Here is a 20,495-nt window from a genome sequence, read left to right as displayed (position 1 = left end):
TTTCAGTAAAAACTTAAATGGGGTTACTATGATTATTTAAACAAAAAATTAGTCAAATCGATGTAGCCGTTTTCCGATTTTAGATTAATCGAAAAAAGTGGGCGTGGTCAATTTTTCATTCAGTAAAAACCTAAGTTGGGCTATGACCAACATTTTAAAAAAAAATTTGTCTAAATCGGTCCGGACGTTCTCTACTGATGCAATTACCAACGAACGACATTTGATTTTTATTTATATAGATTTCACACAACTTAACAAAAAAAAAATTTAACAAATTGTGACTGAATTTTTCTATATTTCATCTACATTTTGCTCTACATCAAAGGGCTTCCTTGTATTTGGCGAAAGTGCCCCAGGGGGAGTTATGAGGTTTAATATACATTTTTTTCGTACTTCAAATTACATGGTCGAAAAAACTATTGTCACTTATTGTTCACTATTATTAACATTCTATCACCAACCAATATCTTTTTTGTATCACAAAAACTAAAGAAGTTAGCACAAAAAATTCGCACGCTGAAATATTTTCAAAGCTTGTTGAAAAACCGTGCCTTTCATCATATGTAAAATTAAACTTTCCAACTTTCAGGGATGATAAATAATCGATAAATGAAAACATAACATGATAATGTAACAAAATCGATTACTCGGTTTTTAAGTTATTCGGTGTTGGCAGATGTGTGCCCCTATGGCGAATGATCCTCCTTCTACCCTAAATAAAAATATTAAAAAAAATGTTTTTAAGTATAATCTGGTGAAGGGTATATAAGATTCGGCACTGCCGAATATAGCTCTCTTACTTGTTTAAACTATAAAAGGTACTTCATTAAATTTTCATAAAGACTGCAAAAAATATTTGATAATTTGCTTTTAAATCTTGATTTGATTGTTATTGAAAAGCCCTAAATTTAAAATTGACTGAAAGATTATTATTTTGATGTTTATATTACGTTTATTATAAATTTAACTAAAACAATTTTAACAAAATGAAATATAATTAAAGTTTATATAAAGACGATAATAAATAATTATGCATTTGCTAGTTTTATGGTATGACTTAAATTTATTCGAAAAAATAACAATTTGTTTAAAGAAAATAAAGCTTATACATATTCTAGAAAACTTTGTAAAGAATTCTGATTAAATACATAGATGTGGAAAATAGATTTATCAGGTTTCAGTTGAAGTGTAATCAAACAAAAAAAAGTAGTGAATATAAAGTCTGGCATGTGTCTGAAATTATTAAAATTATACAGTAACTGCCCAACAACTAATACTCTTGGGGTAAATTAGCAAAATATCAAATAAATAGAAAATTCGTTTTAGCATATTTATCATACTTTTATCGTTCATTTAGTTGTATAACAAAGTTCAATAGAATATGAATAGGAATACAGTTATAATTAATAAGCCCCATTCCTCTAATAAGCTGCATAACACAAAATACATTGAATTCATTTCCAGAATGAGGCATATGAAATAGATTTTTAAATAAATAAATAGAAACATAAATAAATACTAAGTAAAATAAATAAAATTAAAATTGTAAAATATTTAGTACAATACAATTACATACACAAATAAATATATATACAGATATGAATATTTTTCTTTATTTTTTGTTTTTTTGCTATCAATCAATAAATAAATAAATAAAATTAAAATCTTATACTAAATCATAAATAAAATAAATATGGTAAATATTTTATAAAAATACAAAAGAAAATAAATAAATAAATTTCTAAATTAATGACTTTACAAGGACTTGCTCGCACCTACACAAACCACACAGGGACTGACAACATTCTTCAACATTCTGCCTTGTTTATTTACTTCTATTCCGTATTTATGCTGCAATTTGGATACAAGGCCAAACAATCCTTTTGATCTTGACCATCACGTGCTGCCTGTATGAGACGGAAAAATCTAATTACCGTCTGATTTGTATTCGTTATAGGCTGTAGTTCGTTGGTATCTCTGCAAATAAATATAAAGAAAATAATGTATTTAACAAATAAAAAGGGCAAACATTAATTAAGCTAAAAGGGAGAAATCTCTAAAAATACATAATTAACATGGACAAACAATAAGTAGTGTAGAAAGAAGGTAGAGGGGTTAGAAAATATATAAGTTTCTTAATTGAATTTCAATACATTTGGCCTATTAGCAGAAAGGGAGTATTTGGCATATTGTGTTTCAATGTGGTTTGGATTTGTTTTGTGTATTAAGCTCAGGAGAGGACTTCTTTTGTTAGGAGGACTTGCAAAGAAAACGAATAGAATTTAATATCACTGGTATTTGACACTACATTTCTCTGTTACAAACGTATTACATTTTGTGTCCTTTGTATTCTTGGCCCGATAATAATGCAGTGATGGAAAAGTGAAAGAATTAAGTATGCATAGAGTATGAAAATACTTATAAGATCAGTTAATTTTACTGAAATAAAGGTATTCTTAGCTCCATTTTCTCAACGCTCGTATAAGTTTGTCATTCTATTTGTAATTTCTACATTTTTTATTTGTGACCCCACAAAGTATATATATTCTGGATCGATTCTCGGTTGCTATAAATCTAGACATTCGGCCCACAAATGGCTGAGATATAAGGAAAATATCAGGATAACCTCAATGTTTGACCTATTTTTGATGTACATATATCCGGATTATTAAGTCATTAATATAGACATTATGGATATCCAATAATAGATATGACAAAGACCTTCGCAACGGCGTATATAAGGCCAAAGTAAGTCGGACCTACAATGGGTCAAAATCGGGAAAAATATTTTTTAACCCCGATTTATTTTTTATAAATTAAAAAAAATTGCTAATAAATTAAAAAATAATTGTCTGTTTTTTAATTGATTTTTATGTTTCGAATATCTTTAAAGTAAGCCTTTTTTCCAAAAATAAGAAAACAATATTTTACTTCTTAGAGCGGCATAAAGAATTTTAGCTAATTACTGCGAGTTATGCATTTTGTTAAAATATTGGTTTTATCTATTGTGAATAGAATCAAAAGTTTTGGACAGATTTTAATCATTTAGGACTTGTTTTGTTTGAAACTTTGTTTTCTATGCCACATAGAAAAAATTAAAATTAAAAATAGCTTAACGCATTTTAAAAAATTTTAAGTCTTGCTTAAAGGATATTTTATTGCGGAATTTCGTTTTTTTTTAGTTTATTCAATAAGCTAAACTGTTTTTGAGTTACGCGAATATATACATATGTATGTTGTACCACCTCCTCCATTTTCGAAATAACGGTATATCTCGAAAACAAGACCTAACCTAATACGGTTAGCACCACTGGATTCAGCGTACTCGAATTTCAACTAGCAGTGTTTTTATTAAGATTCCGTATAATTCAAGGAGATTAGGTTAAATCTTACTAATGATTCATTCAAAGCGTACTGATGAATATAAATCTTCTATCCATAAATTGGACGGTTAACCGTCAAACCGATTTTTTATAAACACTATTTGAAATTGAAGGTTTTCTTGTTATCATTGCTCTGCTTTTATTTTGCAGAATTATAAACATTAGAATTCCATTAAATAAATTTGTTGGTCTTTCTTATTTTGTTAAAAGAGCACAATAAAAGTTGGTATAAACTGCCAAACGTATTTTACTTTGATGTACATCTATGTATATTACGTACAATTTAATTTTTTGCAGAAAATATGAAAACGAAAACAACAATTTTTCTCATAAATATTTTATACGGTCCAGAAAGAAAATAAATACGATATTTGAGCATTTTTCATTCACAGCTCAACACGTGTCAAATAATTGACATGAAGATTGTAAGTTTTTTGTGTTCTACGCTATAGCATTCCAGGGTTTATTAAGCTCAGTGTGAAGTATGAAACATTTGATATTGACCTGGTATCAAGGTGCAGTTTACATAATCTTACTATCACATAATTATAAAAACTTTTATATTGACCCAAGGACGAAACCTATGGAATTTCGTTAGAATTGTTTTATTATTTCTACTATCTTCCATATACATAACTTGCCTATCTGAAAATATTCGTGCTCTCATAAATATCATACAGTTGTCTAAACCAAATTCAGTACAAATAAGTTTTACATAAGCTGAATTCGCACTACCACATTTAGTACCGATCTGTCCACATATTTGCATAGCTTCCATATAAGGACCACTCTCAAAAATTCCAAATAAATTTTGTTAATATTTTTTCCAAAAAATAGCTTTTTCGCGCACTTTTGTTGAAAAAATATAGGAAGAAAATTTTTTTTTTCCTTTTTTTAGAATAACTTCTAGCGTCTCCTAATTTTTCACTAACAATATTTAGCAAAGTTGTAAGTAAGATTTAATTGGCGGACTCTTAGCTATATTATTGGCATATAAAGTTAAGACGTATCACAAAGTCTGAATAAGCTAACCAAAAACTGATGACACCTTTTCTAGAGACCCCACTGATTTTCAGAAACTTTGGGGGCCCATAAAAAAAATCGGTCACCAAAATTGACAAACTGAGTATAGGGTTTACTATCCTTTGTTAGTAGAGTCTATATAGTCATGATCGTGTGTTTTTTTCACTGTTGCACTGTGTTATTTGATTTTTTTTTTAAAATTTAAAAGTATCGGTTTGTTGGAGATTGGGCTGAATAATAGATTCGGTTCTGAAAAGAAAGATTTAAGTCAAAATATAATGATTATAATGATCTTACAAGAATTCACTTTTGAGTCTGTGTATATATGTACCTATTTTATGGCTATCGTTGGTCCATTTTAAATTTTTATTAAAATTTTTATAAATTTTTCAAAAGAGACAATTTTCTGAACTTTGATATTGTTACGAAATGACATTTATAAATTTGAATTTAACGTTTTGTAACTGCTGGTTTCAACATGCTTATCAACATTTCCATTAGTGGAGACTTCTATTTATAAACAAGTAAGAGAGCTATATTCAGCTGTGCCGAATCTTACCTTTACAAAATTATACTTCAAAATAGAAATGATAAATATTTTTAGGTAAACAAAATTTATTTTTTTTCTAAGTTGTTTTTTACAACAAAAAAATGTTCGAATTGTTATTTTAATTTTTAAAATTTTTTAAATTTAAATTTTTTTTTTTTTAATTAAATTTTTTTTGGTGAAAAAAAAATTCGGTTTAAAAAATATTTTTTCCGATTTTGACCCATTGTAGTTCCAACTTACTATGGTATTATATAAGTCGTTGCAAAGGTCTTTGAAATATATATCATTATATATCCATATTGTCTATATTTATGACTTTAGCTAGTTTCTGGGAAAAAGATAATCTGTATTCTTCGTTTAAACCTAAATTTAAAAGCGGTTGCTTTTTCTTATAAAATTTTAAGTATTGCCATATTTATATGAAAAGTTTTGAGGAATGCACATGTGATTTGACTGAAAAGTATGGCAATGCTTACAAAATTAATCTATTAGTGAGAAACACAATCATTGGTTAAATTCCGGCAAAATATGTTTCAGGTTTAATATAACAGCGTGTTAAGCTGAGCTTAACTGACAAGTAAGAAACTAGCTCTTAGTAATCCAAAATTATTAAAAAAAATCGATGTTGTTGGACCGATTTTGCTGATTTTAAGTAGGAAACTTCTCGAAAGCATGTCTGACAGAATTATTGAATATTTGGATCCCGAAGATATCTGGGGTCTTCAGAAAATTGATTTCAACAGACAGCGGACAAACAGACATACAGAATATATATACTTTATAGGGTCGGAAAATTATATTGTGGAAATTACAAACCTTCTCACGAAGGTGAAGGGTATAAAAATGTTGATATTACGATATTGTTAACATTACAACATTAAATGTGAAGCAGAACTTTGTCTCGGCTATATAATACTGGAAATTACAAGAAGATGCCGCAGATACATAATAGTGATAACAGAAACAGTCAGTTTATTGTGAAATTTACCAAAGAGGTAAACGTAACAATATAAGTATAATAAATTAATAAATTCAGAATCAACAACTAACATACAGGAAATTTTCTGAATCTTACAGGTTTGTACAAACATATATATTTGCTCACAGCATTGCCGACTACGGCATTACCAAACATTTAGGAAAACAACAATGTGAAGGTAATTACTGAGAGTTGTGTATATTGATAATTTCGTACATAAATTCGACAACACATTGTGAAATAAAACCATTGTCCTATACCAAACATTTTCTAAAAGAAACCTCAAAATTTCAAATAAATAGTACGTATATACACAATTTGTGGTTGAGAATGCCTCTGATGTAAAGAGTTTTTAAAATGTACAAATTGAAAATAATGCTCTTCTTATTTTCCTTCAACAAAAATTCAAGACCAATGATTTCGTTACCCTTCTAGTGTAGAATTTTGTAAAGATTTCACACACAAAGAAAATAACCATCACATATTTTGATTGGTTTGATATTGATGGGGGAGAAAAAGAAAAAATTGTCATCTAAAAAAGCACAAATACGTAACCAATCTAGCAGAATAGACATTCAGGACAATAAAGGTTTTTTTCTATTCAGTTAAAAATAACCACAGATACCTATAAATACATGAATTGCTTAACTTTAAAAATATTTAACAACAAACAAATATACACATTTTTCCTGTCAGTACTACGATAACTAAAATATGAGATGAAAGTTTGTAAAGGTTATTGAATTGTTAGGAAATCACCATAAAGGGTCACAAGATTCCTTGGACAGCTTATTAAAATGTAAATAATGGAAATAATTTTAAAAGAATTTTCTTCGTTTTTGTCAAATCCGTAAAACTAATTAAAATACTTATTTTTAAAACCCTTTTGAGTTTTATTTGGATAAAAGGTTGTGAATTTTCTTTGATCTTTGTTGTGAACAAAATATATACACATAAATAAACAATATGAGTTTATAGTTTTGAGGAGTGAGTCAGAAAAAATGGTGGAGTGGATCCCAGTCGTTCCCATAATGACGACGACGAAGGTGATTCGCGGTGGCAGTATGCAACTCTATTGATTCGTTCCATCATCATTGTTCTATTGATACTAAAATTTGGCAATTTTAATATTTTCTATGTTAACTAAAAACTAATTACATACTTTTTAAATGTGTTATTTTTCGCAATTAGTAAAGAACTTATTACAATTTCCTCCAGGATAATAAACCATAATATGTCGACGCAAAAATGTTGGCTTTCTTGCAATACCGTAACCGAAATCAGTAGTTTGTCTATCTAAGACTTTATATCATAGGACAACTTCCGACAATTGTCCAATAACTAGGAATTCCAATAAAGGCTTTTTTTTTATTTTATGTTTATTGAATTTTTCATATTGTTAATCGATTGAGAGTCGAATATTTTATCTGGCGAGATTGTTAAACCCAATAACTACACCATTTCCAATTGTATTTCAGAAGTTTCTAATAGAATTTCGAAAATTTCTAATTGTATTACAGAAATTTCCAATTGAATTTTAGAAAATTCTAATTAGAAATTCTAATTAAAAAGAATGCATCTCTTCTGATCGCCCGTACGTGTTTATAGTTCTAAATAACTGCAGTATCATTCGGAAAAATCAATTGTATTCTGATGAAGAAGATGTCAAAGGAATTTTGAAGAACTCGGATGACTAAAACGGTTGTGCACCTTCCATACCAATGTTCGGATAGGACATTCGAGATGATGAGTTGCCTCTTGCCAATGGAAGCCGACTTCTGGAGAATTCGGGGACTTAGACGGTTGTTCACTTTTGTTTGTTTAAGGACTCATTACAGACGAAAGAGGCAGAGGCCCAAATGTGTCACTCGATGTGTCTGTCTGTTTAACATAACTTAAGAGTTCACAGATGTCATGACAGTTAAGTTGTTATTAAAAAACTTGTTTTTGATAATATTGTTTCTTTTATTTCGAATCTATTAGCAACTCATTCTATGTTAATGTATGCTTTTAAGTGCATTTCTAATTCATATTCGATGTGCTCTAATAAGTTTTTGTTTGACAGACAATTTTAATATTGTGTCGTGCAGATATTAATGCATACAATTTGAAATGCTTTAACAAAATAGAGCTGTTTGGTTATTTTCTTTTCATTTAAAAATAAGTGCTGAATATAAAAAATAAAAGACGGGTTTGAATTGTCACTTACATAAATATTCTTAACATGAACATAAAACCTAATTATTATGCTCTTTGATAAGTTTTGTTTAGAAATAAGAGCCTTTTAGAATCTTTACTGTATCTTTGCTGGAATATTAACATTCAATGAGTGATTTTAAGTTAGTTTTACGTTGATTTTAATTGTTTACTTTAAGCTTTCTTTTGAAAAATTTTATTTTTTGAGTTAAAAAATATTTATTTTGATAAATATCCCACTCGCATCCCACTAAGGGACCAAAATTATCTTAAAGGAGTGGACCTAAGCTTTCTTTTGAGCAAAAACAATTTTGGAAAAAAGGGCCCATATTGGAAAAAAAAGTTCGATTTTGCAAAAAAAAAGTAAAAAATTGTATGTCTTGAGTTACAAAATATTTATTTTGATAGATATCCCACTCGCATCCAAAATAGGTCTTAAAGGAATAGACCCAAGCTTTCTTTTGAGCTAAAAAAATTGTATGTTTTGAGTTATGAAATATTTATTTTGTATTTATTTATAGATATCCCACTCGCATCCCACTAAGCGACCAAATAGGTCTTCAAGGAAAATATTTAAGCTTTATTTTAAAAAAAGGCCCATTTTAAAAAAAGTCAAAAAAGTTTTTGATTTCGGAAAAAAATATTATTTTTTTTTTTTTAAAAGATTGAAGAAAGAGCTATCTAAGCTATTTGGGAAACATGTTGCTAATAACAATAGGTAATAAGATACACGGATAAGAAAAAACACCTGCTTGGCCAAAATGTAAAATTTTTACCACCTCTAACTCAGAGAGTTCTCGACCGAACTTGTTGAAAAATTGTGTCTGAGTTACTATCCAATAGAACTAATCTTGGTGCAATATCCCGGTCGGAAGACATCGATTTCAAAAGTTGGTTCACTTGATATATACATCTTCTTTATATATAATTCTTCTGTACGTGTGTTAGTAACTGAACTCCTTCTTAACGGCTGGGCCGATTTCAATGCAATTTTTTGTGTCTGTTTGAGTGGGCCCCTGAATGGTTTAGATTCACAATTGACCTATACAGGTTCAATGGGCATGGTACCTCCCATACGTAGTAAAAATTTATTAATAGTTACCGAGCGAAGCCGGGACGGCCAGCTAGTATATATGTATATTGTCATATATAATAATCCGTTATTTTCGAAGTTATCATACATCTACCAAAAATATTTACTCACAAACAATGAACAGACTTCTCACATTATTTATATACATATATGTAAACAGAATTCTCATAATAATTGATTTATTTACTTACCGACTCAATTCTGCCGAAACAAAATTACTATGCGGACTGTAGCGCTGTGGATCCCTGTACATGCTGCACACTAAACGTTCTTTGCATAAATCATCGGTGACACCCAGTTGTTCGACAATCTTATCGATTTTTAATAAAATTGGACTATAAAATGGATCATAATTCAATGGCATTATAGGCTGTCATATTTTTGGGGCGAAAAAATAAGAGAAAATAGTTATTAAACACATGTTTCTATCCTTTATCTAGCAAATTACATACCTGACCATCCTGTACAAATGGTTGTTTATCTAATATTTGCTGCTGCTGTTGTACCAGACGCTGTTCAGTTTGTATTCTTATGGCTTCCTTTAATTGAGCAGAAAGTTCCGGCTAAAAGAACAAACAAAGAAGCGGAACAAAAAAAAGTTTGAAAAAAAGGATACTTGTATTTGGATTTCGTTTTTGTTGCAAAACGAAAACTTTTCATTGTTGTGTTTTTCTTTTGTATTTTTAAAGCATTTCGTTAGTATTAAGTATTTATAATATTTAATATTTAAACATTCTTTTTTGTGTAGCATGCTTGAGTAAATAAAAATCATTATTGTTTATTTTTGTTTCTAGTGAAGCTCGAAGAAGGAAAAATTAATATGAAATAAAAACGAAATATAAAAAAATATTGTGAAATCAAGTAGAAAATATTGTGTGCGCCTTTTTACAAACAAAATATACGAGTATATGGGCAAAAACACATTTCTTTTAAAATTAGTGAAACCGACCTTAATTTTGCATTATTATATTTATTAGCTATAAATTCTTAACCCCTTGTTTGTAATCAATTCATAATTTTATAAAAGATTTATAAAACAAAATTTCCATGCAAAATTCGATTCGATGTATTAAGTATGAAAGTATAGTCATTTAAAATTTCAATAATTAATTTTCGTGAGTTATTTTTCGGAAGTGGGTATTTTATGGTTGCTATGACCAATTATATACCGAACGTCATAAAATTAGGTCGTGTTATTTTTCCGCCTCTTAACTTTAAGGGGCAACACTGCTCCTGTCAACAGGCATTTATCAGTTGACTCTTTTCAAAATTTGAACAAGCCGTCTTTGATAGCAGACTACCGCGTTACTTGTGGAGAAAATGAAAAAGTGAATTTCGTGTGCTCACTGAGCATTATTATTTGCCGAAAAAACCATCACTCAAACCAAGGCTAAACCAAGATCATTTTTAAATAATATAATAATAATAAATAATATAATGTAATTTTTGAGAAAAAGAATTTGGTTTATTTTAGAAATTGGTGTTGGTGCGTGATGTTTTTGATTCCAAATTACCTAAAAAAATGATTTTCATTACTTATACAACATTGGCCATCACGTGGTGGTATGGAAAAAATTTTCGCATATAAATGTACTTCACAATCACTTCCGTTTTATGTCACGTTCGATATACCCTTAAATGTCACGTATGATGACATGGAATTGCCCATATGTTAAAACGCTATAACTTGTGTCCCTCTATACAAAAACAGTTTACGCCAAAGCATTTTACACACTGAAGTACCAATTTTTGTTCATACAACACGCTACTGATATACTAAGAAAAAAAAGTCATGAACAAAAAATTACTCAAATTTCAACCAAATTGTGTTTTTGCCCATATATTAAAATTTTATATAATAATGTGTTGTTTCATCTAATGGAGTCGATGAAGCCGATTAAATGATGTGTAAGGCGGGAATATTTTTTTATGTAGTGCATTCAATCGTTTATAACACGATGTAGACACAAGATATGCAAGAAGAATTTAACAAAAATATAAGCTCGAGTATTTACATTGTTTGACTAATTATGGAGATTGAATTAAAGAAAATTATAAAGGAAATATCATGGTAATTAAGCACACCACATATGATCAGTGAAATACACTGAATCAATTAAGTCTCCGTACAGACATGCTCATAATATAAACTAGCAATTTATGGTCACTTTTCAATACATATTTAAACCTTTTTTTAATTCATTTTATAAAAAATCTTATAAACCTGAAATCAATATAAAAAAATACAAACATTTTCTTTAAAAACATAAAAATTTACATAAATTCAATAATTGTACGAAAAGTATCACCAAAAAAGTCTCCATACAGTTAACTATTTTAAGGCAAGGAATCCCAATATTAAACTTAATTGCATTTAATATGTGGTAGGTCCTCCTTTCTGAGCAATTGCATCATTTTAATGGCTGTGCATGGAATGTTGTTGTCAGGGAATCCAAAAATAAGCCAATTTGAATGGATAGAAAGAAAATTATTATTAACTTGCAAAATGAAGGAAAAAATCTAACCGAAATCAAGGATATTGTAAAAAGACCACGCTCTTCCATTCAGTGCGTTATTCAACAGTTCAAAAAAACCGGAACAATGGCAAATAAACAAAGAACTGACCATCCAAGAAATATAGACTACCACTTAGAGAGAAGAATTGTACGATTTGTAGAAGGTAATCCAAAAATTAACGCATGTTTAATTGCGGGAAACTTGAAAACTGGTGATGAATTAACGGTAAACCCCCAAACTGTAAGAAACGCTCTTAAAATAAATGGATATAATGGTCGAGTAAGCCGTAAGAAGCCCCTTGTTCGAAAAGTGAACATGAAAAAGAGATTGGATTACGCTATCTAGCATATTGATAAAGATTTTTTATTTTGGGATCGAGTTATTTTTAGCGATGAAAGTAAATTTAATGTTTTTTGTTCTGATGGAAGAGAAATGTTATGGAGAAAGTCAAATACTGAAATGAATCCGAAGCATTTTACGCTAACCGTAAAGCATGGAGGAGGTAACGTTATTGTTTGGGGTTGCATGGCTTCATCTGGGGTGGGAAATCTTATTTTTGTTGAAAACACTATGGATAAATATGCATACCTTAATATATTAAAATAAAACTTAAAACAAAGTTCTGGAAAGTTAGTCTTGGGACGTTTGTATTGCTTCCAACAAGACAACGATCCTAATCACACCTTTAGATTAGTAAAGGAATGTCTTATTTATTATGTTCTTAAGCACTTAAATCGCACAGCTCAGTTACCTGATCTCAACCCGATTGAGCATATATGGGATCACTTGGAAAGAAAGGTTCGGCAGCACAATATAACGCGAAAAGATCAGCTAAAAGCCGTTATAATGAAAGAGTGGTATAAAATAGATTCCCTGACAACAACAAAGCTGGTCCATTCCATGCACAGCCATTAAAATGCTGCAATTGCTCAGAAAGGAGGACCTACCACATATTAAATTCAATTAAAATTAATATTGGGATTCCTTGCCTGAAAACGGTTAACTGTACGGAGACTTTTTTGGTGATACTTTTCGTACAATTATTGAATTTATGTAAATTTTTATGTTTTTAATGAAAATGTTTGTAGTTTTTTTATGTTGATTACAAGTTTATAAGATTTTTTATAAAATGAATTAAAAAAAGGTTTAAATATGTATTGAAAAGTGACCATAAATAGCTAGTTTATATTATGAGTATATCTGTACGGAGACTTAATTGATTCAGTGTATGTGTTATTTTAAATATACGTAAACACTTTCATAGCATTAAAAATTATTGAAAAATGTTGAGACTTTTGGAGCATTCGTTGCACAGAAAGAATTATTGCTAAAATATTTTCTAACAATCGCCTGTCTGAAACTAATTTTATTTTCTATAAATATTTTTATAGATTCTATTAATGTTTTTGTTTGATTTTTATTTTAATATATCACTTGGGATAAGACAACAACACAAGAAAGTAAATAGGTGTGTTTGTTGTTATCATGTGCATCTTAGTCACATTTGGTAATTCCGTTTGCATGCGTGTTTTTAGCATGAGTTGATATAATTCTCATTTGATTAAAAATATTTTTTAAATAAGTAGTTTTGTTTTTGTCAAAAACTTTACAAAAATTGTATGATATATGATAAACATCTAAAAACATTAAATACTGTTTTAGATGTTTATTTATTATTGTTTTCTTTACTTATCATATTTGTAATTTTTTTTCTCTATTTTCCTATTTTTATTTTCTTTTTTTTCTGATATTATTATTTTTTAAAAAAAATTTTATTGGTTCTATACTAATTTAGCTTAAAAATTATTTTTTGGACCAGACAAAAATTTTACTGTTTTAAACAAATTTTTGTTTGAAATTGTGTTGTAAATTCAAACAACTTTTTTATTAAATATGATACTTTTTTTAATTGAAAAAATATTGATTTTTTTTCAATTTACAAATTTTGTGATAGGTCCTAATTCAAACAATATTTTATCTGATTGAGCAAATTTCTTGATTGAATCAGAAATTTAATTCTTTCTGTGTGGTTTTCAAGTATTTGCAGCCATTATTAATTGGTCTTAGATGTATAATAGAGTATATATAAGTTTATCATTCCGTTTGTAATTTCTACATTTTTCATTTGCAACCCCACAAAATCTATATATTCTGAATTGTTGTAGATAGCGAAATCGATATAGCCATGTCCGTCTGTCCGCTGAGGTGTTAAATAACTTACATGATTCATACATCAATATATCGGAGATCTTCCGGCTCGGTTGCTATTTAAAATCGAGACAGTCGGCCCACAAATGGCTGAGATATAAGGAAAAAACGAGGACAACTTCGATTTTTGATCTATATCCGGATTATTAAGTCATTAATATAGACAATATGGATATCAAATAATAGATATTTCAAAGACCAATTTTTTTTTCACCAAACATTTTTTTCTCAAAATTAAAAAAAAAAAAAATTTATTTTTATTTTTATTTTAAAGTATAATTTGGTGAAGGGTATATAAGATTCGGCACAGTCGAATATGGATCACTTACTTGTTAACCCTCCGTTACTCGCAACTGATCTGGTTGATACAGGCAAACATTTTTATATTGTAAATTTGTTTAATTATAATATTTTTACAGCTATTTTTTTTTTGTATTACTCTTTTAAATACATTGCATTTAATATTGTTTTTAGGTTTTCGAAATAAAAAGTGAAGAGATTATTTTCAAACGCGCCTTTTTTTATTGATATCAATTTGATACATTGCGACTAGTCTCGATTGAAAATGATTGTGACTAACGGAGGGTTAAATGTGACATTAAATAGAATTTACAATTAATTTCAAGTTTTTCTTAAATATTCACCGTATTCTGTTTTTTAAAGCGACACCAAGCTTTGTTGAAAGCTTTTCAAAAACCCAGCGTGTTTGACAGATATATTGAACGGATGCGGATGGGGTCCCAAATTGGGGTGAGATATTTGTACATAACTACCATGTGGATTATTACTATAATGTGTCATATTAATCTTAACTGGGATAGCTGTATATTGGTTGGGATCAAATGACATCTGACAGTCAAACTAATAACAGTCCTTGACAGCTGCTTATCTCTTAACTAGGTGCCTGCGTAGTTTAACCGAAGTTTCATTTGGGTTCCGGGGCATAGAGATATATAGGGGATTGTCAGTTCCGATGAGTTTGCCAGACTGGACACTTGTAGATTTGGAATTTCCTCAGCTAATTTAAAATTTTTACTTCTACGTTGAAGTTAAGAGTAGGAAAATATAAGACAGGTCGCCATAAATGGATAATATATGGCCAGCTCATTACTCTCAATAACTGCGAGAGATATGATTGTGTCCGCAATGTGAGTAGTCACAAAATCATAGTTTATTGGTCAGAAGTAAACACCAAGCTCAATTTTCTCCGTTACCATCAGCAGTAACTTTTTAAGCCCTCAAAGTATTATATCTACGATATAATACCGTTATGAATCCAGTGGTTACATTTCATACCATCTGATCAAAGTTTCTAGGTGTAAGATTCGTCCAAAAAAAAAAAAATAACTTTGAAAATTCTTTTAAACGCAAGCAATATAGTATTCTATACGTTTGAATTCTTTTATTACAAACCACTAAAATAATCGTGCATCTAGAAACTTGTTTGTTGAAACTGATATACTAAATATAAATAAACTTTTTTTTTTACAAAATTCAAGTGGAACTAATTCAATTCGTTGTCTGGGTAATGGGAATTAGGAATTAATAAAATATTCCTTTAATTGTTGACAACAATAATCATACATTCTTGTGCTTGAAATTACATCTTCAAAACAATAAGGCTGGAGTATTTTTCCATTTAGGGATTGTGTGTAGCTTTCTTGTCTTCAACAAAACGCACTTGTACACGTGTTTCAAACAAAAGCAAAAAAAAAGTTTTTAAAATATTGACATATTGTGCTAAACGACACATAATATCAAATTATGATTGACAGTGACTTTGACACTTTATAGAGACATGTAATTTCATGTTTTCCATCAAATCAAATAAAATATTTTAATGATTTAAATGAAGTAAAAAAAAGAAATATTAATGTGTTCGTGCCTAGCAACAGCACAGTGGTTGTGACTGATGTATTGCTTATATGTGATTGTATAAATACAACGTTTAGGAAATTGTGTCTTCTTTTCAAAAATATATAAAATATTTAAGAATTAAACAATTTATATAGGACTTTTGCAAACATTTGGAAATAAAAAAGCTGATTTTTTTGGAAAATTCTAATTTTTAAAGTGTAATAAAAGTTTTGTTTATGAATCGTTTTTAATTAGATTTTACGGTATATAGAAATTTTTGTATCAAAATTCAAAGGTGAAAATTAAATTTGTGATTTTTTATTAAGAATCCCACAATTCCCAAAAATGGTATTTTATAGATTTTTGGATCTGTTGAAAAAAACCAATTTGTTAAAACAATTGGTAGAAAAAAATTGTTGAACAAATCGAGATAGTCGCGTTTTTTGCTTATATTTCAGCCATTTGGGGGCCGATTTTCTCGATTTTAAATATAAACCAAAGTTGGACTATCACGGATATGTTGATGTACACAGAAAAAACTATTTCTTAAACCTTTTTAATTCAAATATTTGTCACATATTGAACTGGTTTCAATTATTTCATAATTGAATCCAGTATTTATGTGCTCAAAAACAAAATTTTCTGATATTTTCTATTGAATTTTGAGTTTTGAATTTGATAATTTTGATATTTGAATATACAATTTTCGTTATTGGTTGAACTTTAAATACAAAAATTATTGAATAGATAATTTTCGTAATTGAAAACACATTCTTATTATTTTTTGTTTTTTTAATTACGAAAATTTTCTATTCAATAATGTTTGTATTTAAAGTTCAACCATTCCATTATCAAAATTATCAAATTCAAAACTCAAAATTCAATAGAAAATATTGTTTTTGAGCACATTCAATTATAAAATAATTGAAACCAGTTCAATATGTGATGAATGTTTGAATTTAAGTATAGTTTTTTCTGTGTATCATTCGTGTATATAAGTTATTTGGGGACACCATTGAAATGTTTAACTTCTTGGACTGAATGCCTTAATGAATTTTCTTATTGTGAAAATAATTTTGTTGCACTGTTAAGCTGCTCATGATTTTCATTACCAGCGCCATCATTATTATCAACATCTCCACAATCATTGAGTGAGTGACACACTTTCGTTATTATGGGTACCAGCAACGTGTTCAACATGACTGAACATAACAAGTAATTGAAAATATCGCACACAATAACGTTGCATACAATATATTAAAGAGACAAATTTAAGAAAAGTGTATGCAACTTTATGAAATGTTCAATTTTGTTTGCCACAAAAAATGTCTTCGAACAGCTACGGAGTGAGAGAGGATGACAATGCAACGGCAACCATGAAGTTTATGAGTTTGTTGCCATCAACCAGTTGGTTGGTAGTAACTGAAGACTAGAAAAAATAAACATATTAGTATTTTCGAGTTGAAATGAAGTGCAATTCAAGCCTTAAATTCAAAGCATATGTTTTTTGATTGAAAAATATTTAATTTTTCAAATATTTTTCAAGTTTAAAACATAATTACATTTGCATTCAAGTCAAATTCCAACAAAATGTTCAAGTGCTTGAATTAATGGGGTCTTGGTGCTTATTGGGGTCGCACAACTAATTCTATAACGAAAACAAGTGTAATTCAAGCCTTAAATTCAAGGCATATGTTTTTAGCTTGAAAAATATTTAATTTTTCAAATATTTTTCAAGTTTAAAACATAATTACATTTGCATTCATGTCAAATTCCAACAAAATGTTCAAGTGCTTGAATTAATGGGGTCTTGGTGCTTATTGGGGTTGCACAACTAATTCTATAACGAAAACAAGTGTAATTCAAGCCTTAAATTCAAGGCATAAGTTTTTTAGCTTGAAAAATATTAAATTTTTCAAATATTTTTCAAGTTTAAAACATAATTACATTTGCATTCATGTCAAATTCCAACAAAATGTTCAAGTGCTTGAATTTTTGGGGTCTTGGTGCTTATTGGGGTTGCACAACTGATTCTATAATGCTTTCTTTTAGCCAGTGTTTGTTCTAGTTTGAAATTGATTTTTATGAATTAAGAACTAATTTTAGAGAAGCTTTACAGAAGAAACACACCTTCTTAGAAATTCTTTGAGAACTAGTTCTTTCACCGGTTATTATGACAAAGAAGAAGTTGAGAATTTTATATTGTTTTTACAGTTCTAGTATAGAATTATTGTTTGTATGACTTAAAAATGCGGGATTTATAATATATGGCGTATCTTTTGAACGCGGTTTTTGTTTTTAGTAACTTATATTTTATAATTTGACACAATGTTTTCACTTCTCTATTAATTTAATTTAATATATTGTTGGTTTATGAAATAAACACTTTTATAAATTCGAAAGTATAATTCAAACAATATGTTTAATTTACACAATTATCTCTTATAGTTTCCAAAAACATAAATAATATTATTATCATTTTGTTGATAGCCACAAAATGTAATTAATTCAAAGAATTTTGTAATGAAAACTAATTTTTGAGTTTTCTGTGAATTGGATAACAACTGTGGCACAAATGTAATCAGCATTTCATTAGTTTTTAATGACTTTTGTGGAAGTGATGTGTGAATTTCAGCAACTATTTTGAAAGCAATTTGTTTGGACATTACCTCTACCTACACATTCTTAATTGCAGATTAAAGCCTTTGAAAATTATGATTTCCTTCCAAGAAACATATTTGCTAAAATATTGAGTCACACGTAATGCAATATATTTAAAACATTGCAGGATTAAATTTCCGCTGTTTAATCAAGTGTTTATTGGCGTTCTGATTACATCAATAAAATAACAGGATTGTTGTTTATTAAAAATAAAACAAAAATTCAAAAAAAATTCGGTAAAATTGCATCACTGCGCCACAATAAAAGTTTAGCGCTCGAACAAGCATATTTGCCATCATTTATTTGAGTCAAACGTTTTTTAATGCAAATTGTTGAAAGTTATGCCGCAAATTTATGCAACCACCGCATCGTTTACGAACGCATCCAAATTCATATTCAAGTATTTTTTTATCTAAAGGCATACACTGCGATATACCACAATATGCTCGCAATCAACTCAAAAACAAAATAATTGAATTTTTATTTGAATATTCGAGTGCATTGTTACATGAAAAACACCAACATTTTCCAATTAAATGAGCCATATGTTGGCACATTTTTAAGATTTTGTTCAAATTACTTTCCAACTTTTCCAATATTTTTAAAGTGAAAAGTGTTTCAATGTCAACTCAGTTGGTTCATTCAACTTTCAATGTCTATCAATATAATGGTGCTTGTTTTGGTTATTATTTTTGGTGTTTTCTTATATTTTATTTTGTTTATTTTTCCTTACACTTTTTTCAATGCGTTAAAAAATACTCTTAAAGCACAGACAAACTACCATCGGATTCTGTTCTTTAAACTGTTCACTAAACTCTGGGATTCCCCGTGTATTTGTAATTTTACGTTCAACACGCAGTTAAAGTAAAAAATAAAAGGATTTAAGAAATAAAAAAAATACTCAAGCATTCATAAGAACTAAGGAAAGTTCAATGAAATTTATCTGTTAAAATTTTTTTTCTTGGAATAAGTCAATGATGAACAATTTTTTCCCTTTCTTCAAAATGTTTATCTTTAGACTTTACATTACTGAAACAGTAAAGTATTTAATAATTGAAGATATTAATGGTGCGTATAAGTTATAATTATTTTACAACCTGACAATTGACATAAATCATACGTTATGAGGTACCAAAAAACAACTTCATTATCCTTTTTTTTCATTTATAAAGAAAACAAATAAATGAATTGTGTTTCTGTAAAGTACCAAAACTTAACTTAAAGCTTCATATAAGATACCATTCAGAAAGACTATTGAAGCATAAATAAGTAATGATTCTAGATTGTTAAAAATGTAATAAGGGAATTAAAGAAACAAATCTAAATTAATCACTACATTGGTTTAATAACAACTCTTTTAAACTACAATCAGCATTTTTAGCACTTCTTAAACTAATTTAGCACCAAGAAATAGCCATACAGAACTTTTTTTTCAAATTTGACTTCGCATTATTTAGCATATTTTTTTTTATGCTGTAAATATAAGTCTTCTTATATTAATTCTATAATTGAACTGAATAAACAAAAAAACATTTTTCAACTACATCTTGAACTAAATAATTTCAAATATATGTACATACATATTTATATTTTAGCATTTTTGTTTTCAAAAAAATCTAGCATATTGTACAATTACACAAGTTAATTTCATATTTGTTAATTCTCTGAGCATCCACATCCGCTATAATAAGTTTTCACAACAATATGAGATTAGCATTGAACGAAAACTGTGCGATTGACAGCCTCTGAAAAGTAAACTCTATTATAAAACATACATTATAGACTAGTAAATCATAATTTGTTAATGCAAACGAAAAACCGTAGTAAAGATACATACAGATATGTTTTTTATATTTAGCAACTGTTTGTTCTCAGCAAAACAACTTAATTTAAACGGTTCTTTGTGATGTGAAATTTTAACGAAGCCAAAATTGGGATACTGACTAAAAGATAAAGGAAATCTAATATCCCATTGACATTACAAAATATGGTGGAGAGCATGTCATGCTTTGACTTACGTAGGTAGTC

At 28.5% G+C, this 20,495-nt stretch overlaps 1 protein-coding gene across 2 annotated transcripts in view; it reads right to left on the bottom strand.

The window, feature by feature from the left end:
• Positions 1-926: 926 nt before the first annotated feature.
• Positions 927-20,495, bottom strand: part of Osi17 (DUF1676 domain-containing protein Osi17) — a 46,440-nt gene continuing 26,871 nt past the window's right edge. For both annotated transcript variants that reach the window (XM_065505992.1, XM_065505999.1), the window contains 3 exons: positions 9,677-9,787; positions 9,416-9,594; positions 927-1,977 (listed from right to left, as the gene is read on the bottom strand). In XM_065505992.1, coding sequence (XP_065362064.1) covers positions 1,836-1,977; positions 9,416-9,594; positions 9,677-9,787 — 432 coding nt within the window. In that variant the 3' untranslated portion in view covers positions 927-1,835. The remainder of the gene's footprint in view (positions 1,978-9,415; positions 9,595-9,676; positions 9,788-20,495) is intronic.

This window comes from Calliphora vicina, chromosome 1, assembly GCF_958450345.1.
Source record: "Calliphora vicina chromosome 1, idCalVici1.1, whole genome shotgun sequence".
Taxonomy (NCBI): Eukaryota; Metazoa; Arthropoda; class Insecta; order Diptera; family Calliphoridae; genus Calliphora; species Calliphora vicina.
This window is presented reverse-complemented; position numbering and strand designations above follow the sequence as displayed.